This window comes from Scyliorhinus canicula, chromosome 23 (assembly GCF_902713615.1).
Source record: "Scyliorhinus canicula chromosome 23, sScyCan1.1, whole genome shotgun sequence".
Classification (NCBI taxonomy): domain Eukaryota; kingdom Metazoa; phylum Chordata; class Chondrichthyes; order Carcharhiniformes; family Scyliorhinidae; genus Scyliorhinus; species Scyliorhinus canicula.
The window spans coordinates 6,016,976-6,035,866 of NC_052168.1; the positions used below are offsets into that span (position 1 = coordinate 6,016,976).

The 18,891-nt window shown below is 45.5% G+C and overlaps 1 protein-coding gene across 1 annotated transcript; it reads right to left on the minus strand.

The window, feature by feature from the left end:
- Positions 1 to 2,876: 2,876 nt before the first annotated feature.
- On the minus strand, positions 2,877 to 18,683 carry ube2m (ubiquitin conjugating enzyme E2 M). The gene is made up of 6 exons (XM_038783724.1): positions 18,587 to 18,683; positions 18,364 to 18,460; positions 15,865 to 15,903; positions 14,457 to 14,560; positions 8,726 to 8,789; positions 2,877 to 3,340 (listed from the first exon to the last, which is right to left on the minus strand). Exons 1-6 carry the CDS (start codon positions 18,625 to 18,627, stop codon positions 3,200 to 3,202), a joined length of 486 nt encoding a protein of 161 aa, XP_038639652.1. The 5' UTR covers positions 18,628 to 18,683; the 3' UTR covers positions 2,877 to 3,199.
- Positions 18,684 to 18,891: the final 208 nt, after the last annotated feature.

Below are 18,891 nucleotides of genomic sequence, written 5' to 3' on the forward strand. Positions count from 1 at the left end.
TTGATCTTCTCTCTACACCTTGCTATAACTGTAACATTATATTCTGCAGTCTCTCCTTCCTTCCCTATGTACGGTATGCATTGTTTATACAGCATGCAAGGAACAATACTTTTCACTGTATACTAATATATGTGATAATAATAAATCAAATCAAATGGCTTGCCATTGCCATCTGCAGTATTGGCTGACTAGGAAACTTTCCTGCTCTTGCTGCCAGTCATCACGCATATTGGCAGGATTTACAAACTGTTAAATCAACATAATATATGTGTTTGGTTACATTATTCTGCGGCCATCAAGTCTGGAGGTGGGATTTATAATCCAGAGTCATTCAGCCCATTAAGCCTGCTCTGCCATTCAAAGGGATCCTGACTGATCGGATGTGATAATCCTCAACTCCACTTTCCCGCCCTATCCCCATAACTCTTAATTCCCTTACTGATTAAAAACCTGTCTCAGCCTTGAACGTAATTACTGCCCAGCCTCTACAGCTCTTTTAACCAATTTATGCATGTCACCTTGTCCTATACTTGTGCTTTAGCTTGTTCCCAAATTGTCCTTTCCACGCAATATTAGACAAAGCTCCACAAATCTCTCCCCGTGAAGCTGAAGGTTCTGAGTAGTTCTCTGCTTTCATTGTAACACCCTACTTCCAGAATTTAAATATTCCCTTTGTGCTTGGGTGACCAGAATTAAATCTTAACAGCACTGTACACCTTTGACATGGCAGACTTTACCCTTTCAATAATGCCAGTCGCAGTCTCTCAAATCTATACCGAGTTAACTGATCTCGGCCAAAGCAACAGCCTTAAGTTAAAAAAAAATGCAGAAAAGGCTGGAAATACTCAGCAGGGCTGGCAGCATCTGTGGAGAGAGAAACAATAGTCAAAACCTCAGGTTGGAAACCTTGCGTCAGAAATTCCACTTTTGTAACCCCGGATCTCTCTCTTTAAAAACATGCATTTCCACACATTTGGAAAGTTGACTCGATCAGATCATGAAATGCTTCAATTTATTAGATTCATCAGAGAACTAAGCCAAAGAATCAGGTTGCTCCAGGTGGACAGACGATAGGATGGACCCTTTGCTGCTGGTCCATCAATACCAGGACTAGTGTTTACATCATTCAGGGATGTCCACTGTCCAGGAAATGCGACGAGGTCTCGTTGCTCGGCAGAGTTAGATCCTTACCAGCAAACAGGGCGGGGTCACCCACATGCAATGCTGGCAACAAACACCAAAGTCGTCCTCAGCCCGCTCAGATGCACTGCTCACAAAGCGAGCAGCTAAGTTATTTTATTGAGTTGGAAGACTGGAAGCATTTCATGCGACAGGTTGAATTGTACAAGCGCAAAGTAGCTTAGTGCCAAGTTGCATTACTGCATGGGTCACTGCTAAGCCAAAGATAGGAAAAACTGCAACAAAAAAAAAAAACCCCGTAGACCCGTATGTTGCAATCAGTGACTGCCACACTAAAGGAAAAACCCCAGTAGGGGAACAGGAAGATGGAGAAGCATTTGGAACAAGACCGCCACATGCAAGTTAGCAATGGGTGCGTGGAGCACTTAAAATTGCCAGGGTACCGCATGTTGCTAGAAAGATGCTCCTTGCCAGGCACACTGGCAATTGTGCATATCTAAAAAGTTTCTGTACCCCAGCCTCTGCCTGAACAGATAAAAACTGAAGAAACTCATGAGCTGTACCTCCAACAATGTAAGGCACCGCCTGTCTAGGTGCAGTTCTGGCGAGGACACTGGGATGTTTGACCAAGCTGCCATCCTCAAGCCTACTTTCCGCTTCATCGCCCACCCCCAGCCAAAAGTAAACCTCCAGGTTGCTCAGCTGCACTCCCACCCACCAGAGCTGGTGCCCCCTGACAGCACAGGCACCAGAGTTAAAGGCGCGACCTTCCTGTTCATAGCACAACACCAGACCAAAGGTTGGAGGGGAATGGGAAAGAGTGTTTATTTCGGGCACACTATCTACCATGCAGAATAAAAAGCAGGAGCAGGTTACAATTTAAGGGATAGTTAAATGTAACCGAGTTTGTTTTTATTATTTTTGAAATAAAGTGTGGTCAGTAAAAATTAAACATCACAGGTCGTGTGAAATCTCTTAAATTAAAACTGAACCAAGAGTTATTTTTTTTTTTCAAAACAATCACGAGTACACCAACATCGGAATAACCTGGCAATATGAAAAGAAAAACAAGGCGCGATCATGACCAGCACGAGCTGTGGCTAGGATGTGCAGATATATATAAGCAGTCATTTCTGAAGAGGCCGCTCTGCTTTGCCGTTACGTTGCGTAAACATGCACCCCCTCCTTCACTCATCGGGGAGTTCGCAAAACGGATCGTTTAAACTTGCAGCTTAGGCAGAATGCGACAGCTCGGGTCTGTAAGGGGCTACAATGATGATCCAACCAGCACTCCCGCATCCGGAGGGAAGAATGGAGGGAGCAGGTCCCCTACTGCAGTCGATGTGCGGAGTGGAAACTACGCAGATAACATTCCATTACATGGTCGAGAAAAATAACCTACTACGGAAACAAAATGGGAGGGAACTTTTCATTTAAAAAAAAAATCTATACAACTTAATGAACAGGCAAAACATTCAAAACAGATTAGACGCAGCATGATAGTAACGTCTCTCTCTCTCTCCACATCCAACTGGTAACTTCCTCCTCCTCCTCTGGAACATCTTGCAGGTTTCCACCCACAGCAGAGTTGGTAGGCAGCAGAGGCACTGGGACTGGGAGGGTGGGGAGGAAAGGTTTTTGGGGGGGGGGGGGGGGGGGGGGGGGGGGGTAAAAATATTCCAGAGACATTTAAAAAAACTTTTATTAACATAAAGACGGCAGCACTCCTCAAGTGAAACACTTACAATAAATTTAATTGGGGTGGGGGAAGGGGGGGGGGGGGGGGGGGGGAGCGGCAAAGAAGAGAACCAAAATTATTTCAAACTTTCTAGCATGCTCTAAAGCTATTACAACAATCAAGCAGTCCTCTTTTTATTTTTAAAATTCCAATTCGATTTCCTTCCTGTGCCAACAGGCTGAGGGGTGTAAGTCGCCTCTTCATCCTCTCTATGGCCCTCCTGCTTTCGGGCGAGTATTTTTAATGTTTTATATATTTAAGTATGTCAGATTTTTCTCTCTCTCTCTGTGTGTGTGGCTTCAGTTTGTGTGTTCTGAGCCCCTACTTAAGGCATCGCTCGAAGTAAGTGGAACCGATGTAGCCACCTCGCATGGATCGCTGCACGTTCTGTTCAAAGAGACGTCTGTTGTTTTGAAGAACTTCAGCTGCTTCCTTGTTCAAGGGGTCCTCGGGGTTCGGCTCCTGAGAGTGGGGTTGTGGGGGGGGGGGGGGGGGGGGGGACAAAGAAAGAAACATTTTAAAAAAAGATACAGGCCTTAATTCACAATTGATATCCCCATGGTTTTGCGCACCGAAATTCAGGGCTGGACCCATTCTTCCCGCCAGCTGTGGCCCAGCGGGGAGCTCTCCCGTCGCTGAGTTCAGGCCTCATTCTAGAAATCAGGACATAAAGCTGGTGCTGAAGGGCAGTACCGAGGGGGCGCTGAACCGTCAAGAGGGCTCAGCTTTCAACTGGGATGCTAAAATGTGGCACTACCTGCCCACTCAGCTACACGCAGCAGAAAATCCCATGGGGGCTATTTCAAAGAGCAGGCGGGTTGTCCACTGTGTCCTGGCCAATACCCATCCCTCTATCAGCATCTGCAAAATTCATTCTCCAGTCATTGCTGTTTCTGGGGCTTGCTGTACGCAAATTGGTTTCTGCATTTCCTTCATTACAACAGTGACTGCACCGCAAAAACACTTTTTGCTCACAATTGCGTTGAGGCAGCCTGAGGTTATGAAAGGCGCCATAAATACAAGCCTTTTGTTTCCTTCTCGAGTGTGGTGGCGGTGCATTGCGGGCAGTCCTCGCTACCTACTGTAGGTGCGAACCGCTCCACTCGAAGGCCAGCGAAACCTCCTTAATACCTGGGGTTCAAAGTGCGTCAAAAGCTGCTGTACTCCTGTCTGCAAAGCAAGAGGGTGATCTTAGCCAGGAGCATCTCAGCTTTCGGAACCAAGCCTGGCAGAAAAGGTGCACGTCGGCCGATTGTCTTTTCAGAGTTACGGCAGTGGGTTATCGACCCCTCCCTGGAAATACGTCCCCTGACAGTTATTTCTGATTAGGATGCTAAACACTGTACATACAGCACGTTTAACGTGGAAACAAACATCCCAAGCTGTTCACAGAGATGTCATTAAACAAAGGCTTAGAAACATGAACATCCGGTCGACCGAATGAAAAGGCAGACTTGTGTTCACATCGCTCTTTTCATCATGCCATCTTAAAAGTACAATTAAGCAGCACGGGAGCACAAGTGTATAGCACTGTGGCGTCATAGCACCAGAGTCCCAGGTTCGATTCCCCGCTGGGTCACTGTCTGTGCGGAGTTTGCACGTTCTCCCCGTGTCTGCGTGGGTTTCCTCCGGGTGCTCCGGTTTTCCTCCCACAGTCCAAAGATGTGCAGGTTAGGTGGATTGGCCATGCTAAATTGCCCTTAGTGTCCAAAAAAGGTTAGGAGGGGTTACGGGGATAGGATGGAAGTGAGGTCTTAAGTGGGTCGGTGCAGACTCGATGGGCCGAATAGCCTCCTTCTGCACTGTATGTTCTATGAACCGTGGTCACTGTTTTACGGGAGAAAATGAGGCAGCCAACTTGCACACAACAGGATTCGCAAACAGCAACGTGATGATGACCAGATGATGCGTTTTTAATTATGTCCACTGAGGGATAATTATCAGCCATGGCACCGGGGAGAATCCGCCTGCGCTTCTTCGCAACACTGGCCATGGGATCTTCTACATCCAACTGAGCAGGCAGACAGGCCTGCGTTTAACGCCTCATCTGCAATACGGCACCTCCGACACTGCAGTACTCCCTCGGTACGCCTCTGGACGGGTTCCAGCACGGATTTGTGCACTCGAGTCCTGGGGTTGGAGCCAGAACCTTGTGACTAACCAGGAAAAATATGTTTCCAACTGAGCCACGGCTGTCATTCAATTACTGAGACACGGAACAGTATTTGTTGGGAGCCAAAAGCTGGCAATGTGTAAAATCAGAGCTGCACGATAACTGGCAACTCTGGAACTGACTTTCACAGAGACGTCTTTGCTGACTCTTCAGTGTCTGTCTGAAGGGGTGCGGGCTCTATACTCTACAGCTTAGAAACTGCGTGGCTCCTGGACCATGGCTAGCTCCAGCCTGTGGCGGGGTAACCAACTGCAGGCACGACCATGACAGACTAATGATCACCACATAACAGAGCTGAGGGACATAAGATTTAAAAGGATAGATCACACACGCAGATTTAATAGGATAGATCACACACACATTTAATATAATAGACCACACACAGATTTTAGGATAGATCTCACAGGTTTAATAGGATAGATCACACAGATTTAATAGGATAGATCACACACAGAGATTTAATAGGATAGATCACACACAGATTTAATAGTATATTACACACACAGATTTAATAGGATAGATCACACACAGATTTAATAGTATATCACACATAGATTTAATAGGATAGATCACACATATATTTAATAGGATAGATCACACACACACACAGATTTAATAGGATAGATCACAGATTTAATAGTATATCACACACATTTAATAGGATAGATCACACACACAGATTTAATAGGATAGATCACACACACACAGATTTAATAGGATAGACCACACAGATTTTAGGATAGATCACACACATTTAATAGGATAGATCATACACAGATTTAATAGTATATCACACACACACATTTAATAGGATAGATCACAGACAGATTTAATAGGATAGATCACACACAGATTTAATAGGATAGACCACACACACATTTAATAGGATAGATCACACACACATTTAATAGGATAGATCACACACACATTTAATAGGATAGATCACACACACATTTAATAGGATAGACCACACACAGATTTTAGGATAGATCACACAGATTTAATAGGATAGATCACACAGATTTATATCACACATTTAATAGGATAGTCACACACAGATTTAATAGGATAGATCACACACACGCACATTTAATAGGATAGATCACACAGATTTTAGGATAGATCACAGATTTAATAGGATAGAACACACACACATATTTAATAGGCTAGATCACACACAGATTTAATAGGATAGATCACACACAGATTTAATAGGATAGATCACACACACAGATTTAATAGGATAGATCACACACACATTTAATAGGATTGATCACACACATTTAATAGGATTGATCACACACAGATTTAATAGGATTGATCACACACACACATTTAATAGGATTGATCACACACACATTTAATAGGATTGATAGCACACACATTTAATAGGATAGCCACACACAGATTTTAGGATAGATCACACATTTAATAGGATAGATCACACACAGATTTAATAGGATAGACCACACACAGATTTTAGGATAGATCTCACAGATTTAATAGGATAGATCACACACACAGATTTAATAGGATAGATCACACACACATTTAATAGGATAGATCACACACACAGATTTAATAGGATAGATCACACACACAGATTTAATAGGATAGATCACACAGATTTAATAGGATAGATCACACACACAGATTTAATAGGATAGATCACACACACAGAGATTTAATAGGATAGATCACACACACACAGATTTAATAGGATAGATCACACACATTTAATAGGATAGATCACACACATATTTAATAGGATAGCCACACACATATTTAATAGGATAGATCACACACATTTAATAGGATAGATCACACACAGATTTAATAGGATAGACCACACACATATTTTAGGATAGATCTCACACATTTAATAGGATAGATCTCACACATTTAATAGGATAGATCACACACACAGATTTAATAGGATAGATCACACACACAGATTTAATAGGATAGATCACACAGATTTAATAGGATAGATCACACAGATTTAATAGGATAGATCACACACACAGATTTAATAGGATAGAACACAGATTTAATAGGATAGATCACACACACAAGATTTAATAGGATAGATCACACACACAGATTTAATAGGATAGATCACACACACAGATTTAATAGGATAGATCACACACAGATTTAATAGGATTGATCACGCACAGATTTAATAGGATTGATCACACACACATTTAATAGGATTGATCACACACACATTTAATAGGATTGATCACACACACATTTAATAGGATTGATCACACACACATTTTATAGGATTGATCACACACACATTTAATAGGATTGATCACACACACATTTAATAGGATTGATCACACACAGATTTAATAGGATAGACCACACACACAGATTTAATAGGAAAGATCACACACAGATTTAATAGGATTGATCACACACACATTTAATAGGATTGATCACACACACATTTTATAGGATTGATCACACACAGATTTTATAGGATTGATCACGCACACATTTAATAGGATTGATCACACACACATTTAATAGGATTGATCACACACAGATTTAATAGGATAGACCACACACACAGATTTAATAGGAAAGATCACACACAGATTTAATAGGATTGATCACACACACATTTTATAGGATTGATCACGCACACATTTAATAGGATTGATCACGCACACATTTAATAGGATTGATCACACACAGATTTAATAGGATAGACCACACACACAGATTTAATAGGATAGACCACACACACAGATTTAATAGGATAGACCACACACACAGATTTAATAGGATAGATCACACACACAGATTTAATAGGAAAGATCACACACACAGATTTAATAGGATAGACCACACACACAGATTTAATAGGAAAGATCTCACACACAGATTTAATAGGATTGATCACACACACAGATTTAATAGGAAAGATCACACACACAGATTTAATAGGATAGACCACACACACAGATTTAATAGGAAAGATCTCTCACACAGATTTAATAGGATAGCTTTGTCAGAGCTTTGACAGTCATCGGAATCTAAACGTGAGTTCTTTTCTCTCCCTACAGATGCTGCCAGACCTGCTGAGATTTTCCAGCATTTTCTTGCACACACATTTAAAGAAAGATTTTTTTTTTCAATTTGTTTACTTCTTTCTTTTTTATTTATTATTTTTTAAAGAGTACCCAATTCATTTTTTTCCAATTAAGGGGCAATTTAGCGTGGCCAATCCACCCACCCTGCTCATCTTTGGGCTGTGGGGGCAAAACCCACGCAAACACGGGGAGAAAGTGCAAACTCCACACGGACAGTGACCCAGAGCTGGGATCGAACCTGGGACCTCGGCGCTGTGAAGCAGCAGGGCTAACCCACTGCGGCACCGTGCTGCCTGATCACACACAGATTTAACAGGATGGATCAAACACAGATTTAATAGCATAGATCACACACACAGATTTAATAGCAGTTTAAGGGTGTTGAACCTGTGCTCCAGCAACCCAATCTCTATAACCAACTCTGTTCTATATGCGCTTATATATCTTATTGCTGGTTTGTCTACTTGATGCTCATAGGATCAGGGGTTTTGGAGAGGTTGAATGCGCTTCCCAACAATAACAAGATTCCCCAATCTTAAAAACAAGCTCGTGGGTTTGTCCACTTACCAAAAACAGGTACTGCAGCCCATAAATTATAGAGTTTATTGTTAATACAGGTTTCCAGTCCTCTCTGTGCAAAGAAAACAGAGGGATGATTAAAGACGTTGTTCACACAATTATACCCCAAGTGATCCTTACTCTAATAAACAGCAATGCATGATCCTTACTTTTCAATGGAATGGCAGTAATTCAGTGAGTTACCCTTACCTATCACCAGCACCAATGCACAAAGCCACGTAACCGACCAATCACAATCATCCCTTTTAGCACTCAATCACTCCTGCCCTGTTGTGAGCCTTCCTCTTTGCTTGCCCCACCTCCATACTTGCTTATAAGCTTTTGAAATTACTAACTGCTTCTAATTGGGTCTGGATCTGAAATGACAATGTTTGCTTCTCTCGACGACACGGAGTTGCTCTCAGGATTCACTATATTTTGCCTTTATTCAAAAAGGGCTTCTTGGGCTGCATTCCGTAAAGCTAAGCTCTGGTTGGTCGCTCAGGATTTAAAGAGCTGGAGAAAAGATATGATCCATGTTTAAGTTTGTGTGCAGGCGCACATGTATGTGTGCATGCGGCTCTACACCTGCGTGTGCGTGCTTGTCTGCGTGTGTGCCCATGCGTCTGCGGTTTGTTTTGATTGATGCGAGCAGTATCTGAATGTGTGAACACACTGCATCACTTCCTGGTTGCCTCCTGCATGGTGACCTCTCAAATGTCACTGGGGCAGAGTGACACTAAAGAAGCTGATTGATGAGCAGCACTAGTGGGTGAAAGCCTGGCATCCTCAGAGATTGCAGACATGAGAAGGCCAAAATGAGAAAAACAAAGTGAAGACAACCGTCACTGAGACGGTTGAGGTAATTATCCAGCGGATTCGCCTTCATACAATTTTATCATAGAATTTACAGTACAGAAGGGGGCCATTCGGCCCATCGAGTCTGCACCGGCTCTTGGAAAGAGCACCCTACCCAAGGTCAACACCTCCACCCTATCCCAATAACCCCACCCAACATGAAGGGCAATTTTGGACACTAAGGGCAATTTATCATGACCAATCCACCTAACCTGCATATCTTTGGACTGTGGGAGGAAACCGGAGCACCCGGAGGAAACCCACGCACACACGGGGAGGATGTGCAGACTCCGCACAGACAGTGACCCAAGCCGGAATTGAACCTGGGACCCTGGAGCTGTGAAGCCATTGTGCTATCCACAATGCTACCGTGCTGCCCTTTCACAATGCTACCGTGCTGCCCTTTCACAATGCTACCGTGCTGCCCTTTCACAATGCTACCGTGCTGCCCTTTCACAATGCTACCGTGCTGCCCTTTCACAATGCTACCGTGCTGCCCTTTCACAATGCTACCGTGCTGCCTTAGATGATGGATTTTTAGAAATGGTATAGTTCAGTCGAAAATACAAGGTTTTTACTGCTCTTTTGACAGCCGTTCAGAGCCTCGGGGCCAACAATGAAAGTATGGCTGCCTAGTCTAGTCAGAAACGAGGACAGAATAAGTAAGAGCAAACTTAATACAGTATCTGCAATCCACCAACCTCCATGGGAATAACAGAAATATCACTCGGGTACATATATTGCACAACACAGACAGGTCTTCAATCGTACAAATGAGTAACATGTGTCACCTTCAGCTCATCCTATAAAACAGGAGCCTCGTTATCATGAATAGAATCGCAGCCAGTCAGAGCACAGGAGACCAGCATTCGGTCCGTTGAGCCTGTGATAGCTCATTGCTGGAACTATCCTATCACCCCACGCCACTGACCCTCTCCCCTACAACTCTGCGTAATCTTCCCTTACAAGCGGTTCTCAGATTTCCTTTTGAAAGTAACTTTTTAAAAATTAATTTACGGGATGTGGGCGTCGCTGGTTAGGCCAGCATTATTGCCCACCCCTAGTTGCCCTTCAGGTGGTGGTGAGGTGCCTTCTGTACACACTCCCGTCAGCATCAACAGGGCCGAGGTGGAGATGGTTAGCAGTTTCAAATTCCTAGAGGGTACACATCTCCAAAAATCTGTCCTGGCCCACCCACGTCGACGCTACCACCAAGAAAGCACAACAGTAAGGGCAGCACGGTAGCGCAGTGGTTAGCTCTGCTGCCTCATGGCGCCGAGGTCCCAGGTTCAATCCCGTCTCTGGGTCACTGTCCGTGTGGAGTTTGCACATTCTTCCCGTGTTTGTGTGGGTTTCACCCTCACACCCCAAAAATGTGCAGGGTAGGTGGATTGGCTACGCTAAATTGCCCCTTAATTGGAAAAAAATAATTGGGTACTCTAAATTTAAATTTAAAAAAGAAAGCACAACGGCGCCTATACTTCCTCAGGAAACTAAGGGAATTCGGTATGTCCACATTAACCCTTACCAACTTTTACAGATTCACCATAGAAAGCATCCTATCTCGCTGCATCACAGCCTGGTATGGCAACTGTTTAGCCCAAGACCGCAAGAAACCTCAGAGCCGTGAACATAGCCCGGTCCATCACACGAACCTGCCTCCCATCCATTGACTCTATCTACATCTCCCGCTGCCTGGGGAATAAGACCCCTCCCACCCGGTTTACTCACTCTTCAAACTTCTTCCATCGGGCAGGAGATACAGAAGTCTGAGAACACACACAGACCCAAAAACAGCTTCTTCCCCGCTGTTACCAGACTCCTAAACGACCCTCTTATGGACTGACTTCATTAACACTACACCCCTGTATGCTTCACCCGATGCCGGTGTTATGTAGTTACATTGTATTGTCCTATTCTGTATTTTCTTTTATTCTCTTTTCTTCCCATGTACTTAATGATCTGTTGAGCTGCTCGCAGAAAAATACTCTTCACTGTACCTCTGTACACGTGACAAACAAATCCAATCTTGAACCGCTGCAGTTCTTGAGGTGTAGGTACACCCACTGTGCTGTTAGGGAGGGAGTTTCAGGATTTTGATCCAGCGACAGTGAAGGTACACACGGCTTCGGCTGCCACTGTTCCATCAGTGATGGAGTGTTTGAATGTCTGTGGAAGGGGGGGGGGCAATCAAGCGGGGCTGCAATGCCCTGAATGGTGTCGAGCTTCTTGAGTGTTGTTGGAGCTGCACACATCCAGGCAAGTGGAGAATATTCCATTAAATTCCTGACTTGTGTCTTGTAGATGGTGGACAGGCTCGGCGGCGGGGGGAGGGGGGGATACTCGGTGTAGGAATCCTAGCCTTTGACCTGCCCTGGTAGACACAGTATTAATGTGGCCAGTCCAGTTCAGTATCTGATCAATGGTAACCCCGAGGTTGATGATTGTGGGAAATTCAGTGAAGGTAATGCCATTGAATGTCAAGGGGCGATGGTTAGATCCTCTCTTGTAGATGGCCACTGCCTGGCACTTGTGTGGAGTGAATGTAACTTGCCACTTGTCAGCCCAAGCCTGGATATTGTCCAGGTCTTGCTGCATTTGGACATGGAAAGCTTCTTTATGAGGAGTCGTGGATGGTGCTGAACATTGTGCAGTCATCCGCAAACATCCCCAATTCTAACCTTATGATGGAAGGGATGTCATTGATGAAGCTGATAAAGATGGTTGGACCTAGGGCCGTACCCTGATTGGACACTATTGAATCTGCTTCCACCGCCCTTTCAAGCAGCGCATTCTCACAGCAACTCACTCGGTGTGCAAAATAATTCACCCCCGGTTCTTAGGCCAATTCCCTCAAATCTGCGCCCTCTGATCACTCACCCATCCGCCAGTGGAAACAGTTTCACCCAATTTACTCTCCCAAAACAATTGATGATTTTGAGGAGACAGTGGTGTTGTGCCAATGCCACCGGACTAGCAGTCCCGAGGCTCAGGCTAATGCTCAGGGGACAGGGGTTCGAATCCCAGTACAGCAGCTGGTGGAATTACAGTGCAATTAACAAAGCTAGAATCATAAAGCCGGTGTCAGTGATTGACACTGAGACAACCATCACTGGTAGTTAAGACAAGGGTTTGGCTCATTAATGTTGGTTCCGGTGGCGCAGTGGTTAGCATTGCTGCCTACGCCGCTGAGGACCCGGGTTCGAATCCCGGCCCTGGGTTACTGTCCGTATGGAGTTTGCACATTCTTCCCGTGTCTGCGTGGGTTTCACCCCCACAACCCAAAGATGTGCAGGGTGGGCGGATTGGCCACGCTAAATTGCCCCTTAATTGGAAAAAATAATTGGGTACTCTAAATTTATTTATTTTTTAAAAAATTAATGTTGGTTCAGGGAAGGAAATCTGCCGTCCTTACCTGGTCTAACCTATGCACGAGTCCAGACCCACAGTGGTCGACCCTTAACTGCTTGCTCTGAAATGGTCTGGCAAGTCACTCAATGCAAGGGTGGACAACAAATGCTGACTCGCGTGAAGGAATAAAAGGGGGAAAATAACCTCTATAAAATCTCTTCAAAAGTCCACGTTTACGCATTTCCACGATTCTCTGTTCCTGCATCCCCTTTAAAACTGAATCGTGGGCAGCACGGTGGCACAGTGGGTTAGCCCTGCTGCCTCACAGCGCTGAGGTCCCAGGTTCAATCCCAGCTCTGGGTCACTGTCTGTGTGGCGTTTGCACATTCTCCCCGTGTTTGTGTGGGTTTCGCCCCCACAACCCAAAGATGTGCAGGGTAGGTGAATTGACCACGCTAAATTGCCCCTTAATTGGAAAAAATGAATTGGGTATTCTAAATTTATTTTAAAAAACTGAATCGTAATCGAACTTGGATTGCTTCCCCTTAGGGCGGCATGGTAGCAGAGTGGTTAGCACAGTTGCTTCACAGCTCCAGGGTCCCGGGTTCGATTCCTGGTTTGGGTCACTGTCTGTGTGTGGAGTTTGCACGTTCTCCCCGTGTCTGCGTGGGTTTCCTCCGGGTGCTCCGGTTTCCTCCCACAGTCCAAAGATGTGCAGGTTAGGTGGCCATGCTACATTGCCCCTGAATGTCCAAAACGGCTAGTAAGGGTTACTGGGGATAGGGTGGGTGGGGTGAGCTTTCCATGGGCCGATGCAGACTCGATGGGCCGAATGGCCTCCTTTGCACTGTAAATTCTGTGGCTCTCATTCTTAACAATTTGCTGCATTTCTGATTCAACTTATAAAAATCACTTTGTGCCAATTGCCCTGCAGAAGATAATAATGAGCTGAAACTCGCCGTCAACGAGGCAGTGGGGATGACAAATGATTTCAAAAGGAAATAAGACGGCCACTTGGAAGGAAATATATCTGAAGGGCCACGGGTACACGGCCAGTAAGGACTCGATGTGTCGCATGGTCTCTGGCTGCACCGTAAGGACTGTACGAGTCCAACATCCGGCCACCTCCTCAGTCTGAGTCCACACAATGGTCTGCCTGAAATCATAGAATCCCTACAGTGCAGAAGGAGGCTGTTCAGCCTATCGAGTCTGTGCCGACCCTCCAAAAGAGCACTCTACTCAAGTCCAGAACGTGCAAACTCCACACAGTCACCCAAGGCCAGAATCGAAACTGGGTCCCAGGTACTTTAAGGCAGCGGCGCTAACCACTGTGCCGCCCTAATCTACTTGTACCTATCTATGCACCATATTGCAGCACGCCATGTACATACACCATACAAGCACACGCAAACTATAAGCTGACCACAGCATATGACCTACAAATTGAAATGTACAATAAGAGCTCGAAGCTGGAGAAGCAATAGAAGATGTGCAAGCTGTCTGCAAGTCTTCCAATCTGCTCTGTGCCTACCTGAGGATGTTTAGACAAACATTGCCTTCTAAATCGATGTTCGGGTGATACACCATAGTTTCACATTTCACCTTCGGAGGGTCATGCGGATACCCTTGTCCAACCTGCAAAACACACAGATACCTGAGAACAAGAACAGGAGTCGGCCCTTTGAGGTTGGCGGACCCAACCTTGGCCTCAACGCTATTTTCCTGCCCGGCCCCCATAACCCTCGATTCTCCCCCCCCCCCCCCCCCCCCCCCCCCCCCCATCCCCCTCCGAATGTTCACCAATCTGCCCACCTGAGCCTCGAGTATATTCAACGGTTCAGCGTCCACAGGTCTCCGGGGTAGAGAATTCCAAAGATTCTCCAAGCGAAGAGGTGAAATTCCTCCTCATCTCACGGGGAATGGGATTGACTGGGTTGCTCCACGGAGAGCCGGCGGAGACCCGATGGGCTGAATGGACTCCTTGTGTTGTATATGACTGACTCCATGGCTCATCTGAGCGGACAACCCCTTACCTTGAAACTCTGCCCCCAGTTCGAGACTCTCACACGAGCAGAAACACCTTCTCGGAATTCGCCCCGTCAAACCCCTTCAGAATTTTACACCCTTCAATGAGATCACTTCGCATTGTTGTAAAATTGTCCATTTTGGTAGCAAAATCAAAAAGAAGCATATTATCTAACTGGTGAGAGATTGCAAAGCTCCGAGATGCAGAGGGTTCTGGCCGTCCCAGTGCATGAATCACAAAAGGTTAGTCTGGAGGTGCAGGAAATAATTAGGAGAGCTGATAAAAATGTTTTTGTTTATTGCGAGGGAAATTGAATACAAAAGTATTCAAAGTTATGCTTCAGTCATACAGGGCCTCGGTGAAACCACATCTGGAATACCATGTACAATACTCGTTTCCTTATTGAAGGAAGGGTGCAACTGCTTTGGAAGCAGTTCAGTGAATATTTACCAGACTAATGCCTGGAATGGGAGGGCTGTTTTGCGAGGAACGTTTGGACAGGCTGGGCGTGTATCTACTGGAGTTTAGAAGACCTTTAAGATCCTGAGGGGTCTTGACAGGGTGGATGCGGAGAGGATGTTTCCCCCTGTGCGAGACCTAGAACTAGGGGGGTCACAGTTTAAAAATACGAGGTCACTCATTTAGGACAGAGAGGAGGAGAATTGCTTTCTCTCCGGGGGCCGTGAGTCTTTGGAACTCTCTTCCTCAAAAGGCAGTGGAAGGAGAGTCTTTGAATATCTTTAAGGCAGAGCTGGATAGATTCTTGATAAGGGGATGAACGGAGAGTAGATGGGAGCGTGAAGCTGAGGTTAAAATCAGAGCAGCCACGATCTTATTGAATGGGGGGGGGGCAGGCTCGAGGGGCTGAGTGGCCTCCTCCTAATTCATAAATCCGCAGTTAGCGTCCACTTACCTTAAAGCTAAACACAAATTTCCCTCCTTTATAGAACCCCTGAAAACAGAAAGGACAAAAGGTTTAAACAAGAAACATTTACCTACTGTAGTTTAAGGGGAAAAAAACATTCTGGCAAGTATCGTGTCAGATAAATGGACCAAATCTAATCAGACCCAAAATAGATACAAAACCCTTTTCCCATTCATATTACTGCAGCACGTCAACTCACACGTGTTCCAATTGTGCTGAATCCCAGTGAAACAAAACAGCTTCCCAGGAGATGCAAGCCAAACAGACCAAAGACATTCTTCAATTTTTCCAATGTGCCAGAGGACACAGATTTGAAGCAATTGACCGAAAAGCCTGGGCTCGAGGTGCAGGCGAGAGAGGAAATCACTCCCGAGTTGCTGCGACCTGGAATGAACTGACTGAAAGGCTGGTGGAAGCAGATTTAACGATACCCTTCAAAAGGAAATTCGATAAATACATTAAAAATCTGCATAGCTCCGGGGAAAGGGGGAGGAAGTGGTACAAATTGGACAGTTCAGAGAACTGGCACAGATCAATGGGCCCAGTCGCCCTCCCTCCTGTGATGTATAACACGCAGACTCTCAGTGGTTCAGTGCCACAGGATATGGCATTCCACTCGGGACAGGAGGCAGCCATTTAGTCCCACAAGTCTGCTCCACAATTTCTGCACGATCAAAGTTGTTCTGTGTCCTCACTTCATAGCCATCTGCGCTTCTATCCCATATCCCTTAATATTTTTTAAAAAATCTATCAATCCCCGTGTTGAAATAAATGACTCCAGCAGCAATTTGTGGAAGAGAGTCCAAAATTATCACCTCCGGTGTTTGAATGTGTATCCCAATTTTACTCCCGAGACAGCCGATTCTAATTTTCAGCCCACAATCCCCTCGTTCCGGTCTCCCAATGCTTTATCTGCTCGGAATACCCCACACGCTCCAGATGTAGAATCCCGACAAATCCCACTCATATCAAATAGCACTCAGCACAAGCTTCTCAGCTAGTTCTCGGAATACACTGCCAGGTGCACTCGGCAACTACCGCAGATTAGGTCGACAGGGGCGTGTGACTCAGTGGGGGTGCCTCTTTGCATGAAGCATTTTTCTGTTTCAGATGCGTCGGTTCATAATTTGGAAGGTGGATTCCACGTGGAACTTTTCTCGACAAATTATCAAGAATGTGGAACCTATGGGAAACTTTGCTGTCTACCCATGGCCTGGCTGTGAACCTCCTGGTGTGGACAGAAGCTTGCCTCACTGACGTCTGTACCAATGGTCACCCTACCCAACCCTGCCATCCTCACAGGGACAGGCGGCAGTGGGCTCCTCTGGTGCCGCACCCAAATAAACATTCTCCACGGCTATTCAACAGTGGAAGGGATCACACCCAAGCTTACACTTTGCCCACAATTCCCAGGGGGAGTAACTGGAGCACGCAGTAACTGGAGCAGCTGGAGCCTTGACCCATCTCCCCAAATCCCCACTAATTGTCTCTTCGCTGGTCTCTTTTTGAACACAAGAAACAGGAGCAGGAGTAGACCATATGTCACTATCGACCCTGCACGGTCACGGCTGATCTTGGCTTCAACTCCACTTTCCTGCCTCTTCCCCACATCCCATTATTCCCCAGGCACAAACATCCCAGCCTTAAATGTGATGGAGCATCCACAATCCTCCAGGATAAAGAATTCCAAAGATTCACAACCCACTGACTGAAGAGATTTTGGCTCCTTATCCTTAACCTGTGCCCCCAGACCCCTCCCCCGCCCATTGTTTTGGGCACCGCAATCAGCAAAAACAACGGTAGCACAGTGGTTAGCACTGTTGCTTCAGGGTCCCAGGTTCGATTCCCAGCTTGGGTCACTGTCTGTGCGGAGTCTGCACGTTCTGCCCGTGTCTGTGTGGGTTTCCTCCGGCTGCTCCGGTTTCCCCCCACAAGTCCCGAAAAACGTGCTTGTTAGGTGAATTGGGCATTCTGAATTCTCACTCTCCGTGTACCCGAACAGGCGCCGGAGTGTGGCGACTCGGGGCTTTTCACAGTAACTTCATTGCAGTGTTAATGTAAGCCTACTTGTAACAATAAAGATTACTATTATTTTTTTTTTATAAATTTAGAGTACTCAATTATTTTTTCTATTAAGGGGCAATTTAGCATGGCCAATCCACCTACTCTGCACATTTTTGGGTTGTGGGGGCGAAACCCACGCAGACACGGGGAGAATGTGCAAACTCCACACGGACAGTGACCCAGAGCCGGGATCGAACCTGGGACCTCAGCGCCGTGAGGCGGTTGTGCTAACCACTAGGCCACCGTGCTGCCCCTAAAGATTACTATTATTAAACAAGCTTGCAACATCTACCTTCCAAGGCCCCTTCAGAATTGATTTGCTACAACGCCACAGAATATACTCTCGCCAGCCCCACATCAGAAGGCTGGGAATAGGATCTGGGGTCTGGAAACCAATACATCAAATCACGGATCTTCCCTCACCTGATCTCCCACCGAAGGGTTGTGACAGAGGATTCCACTGTGAAAGAGACTATTGAGATTGACCCCCTCGAGCTCGAGAACCGGGAACCTTGGCTTCCAACAGTGGTGAAGGGTTTTAAAAATTGACAGGGTATTAAATACATTCGAGTGTAGACATGCAGAACTCGCATCCTGACAAAACACTTTTAATCAGGCTGATAATAAACAGCCATTCATCACTTACTTCATCTGGACAGATGATAAGTTTGAAGTTGAGGAGGTCATCAGGGTCTGGGAAAACTATCTCACAGGTTTTAGGTAAATTCAACTCATTTATATCTGGAAAAAAAAATCAAAAAGGAGAAGACAATAAAGAACCAGAACGTCAACTTTCATTTAAAAAAAATGTTCATAGGATGCAAATGTCACTGGCTAGACCAGCATTGATTGCCCATCCCTAAATACCCTTGTGTAGGTGGCAGGAGCTGCCTTTGTCAACCGCTGCATGCCCCGTGGTGTAGATACACCCACGGTGCTGTTAGGGATGGA

Excerpts from the sequence above, each read along its gene's own strand:
- ube2m (XM_038783724.1), bottom strand. The coding sequence starts at position 18,627 with ATGACCTCCTCAACTTCAAACTTATCATCTGTCCAGATGAA. Across the intron at positions 18,461-18,586 it reads TTATCATCTGTCCAGATGAA|GAAGCCAAGGTTCCCGGTTC; the intron begins GTAAGTGATGAA and ends TCACCACTGTTG. Across the intron at positions 3,341-8,725 it reads GGCTGCAGTACCTGTTTTTG|GAGCCGAACCCCGAGGACCC; the intron begins GTAAGTGGACAA and ends CCCCACTCTCAG.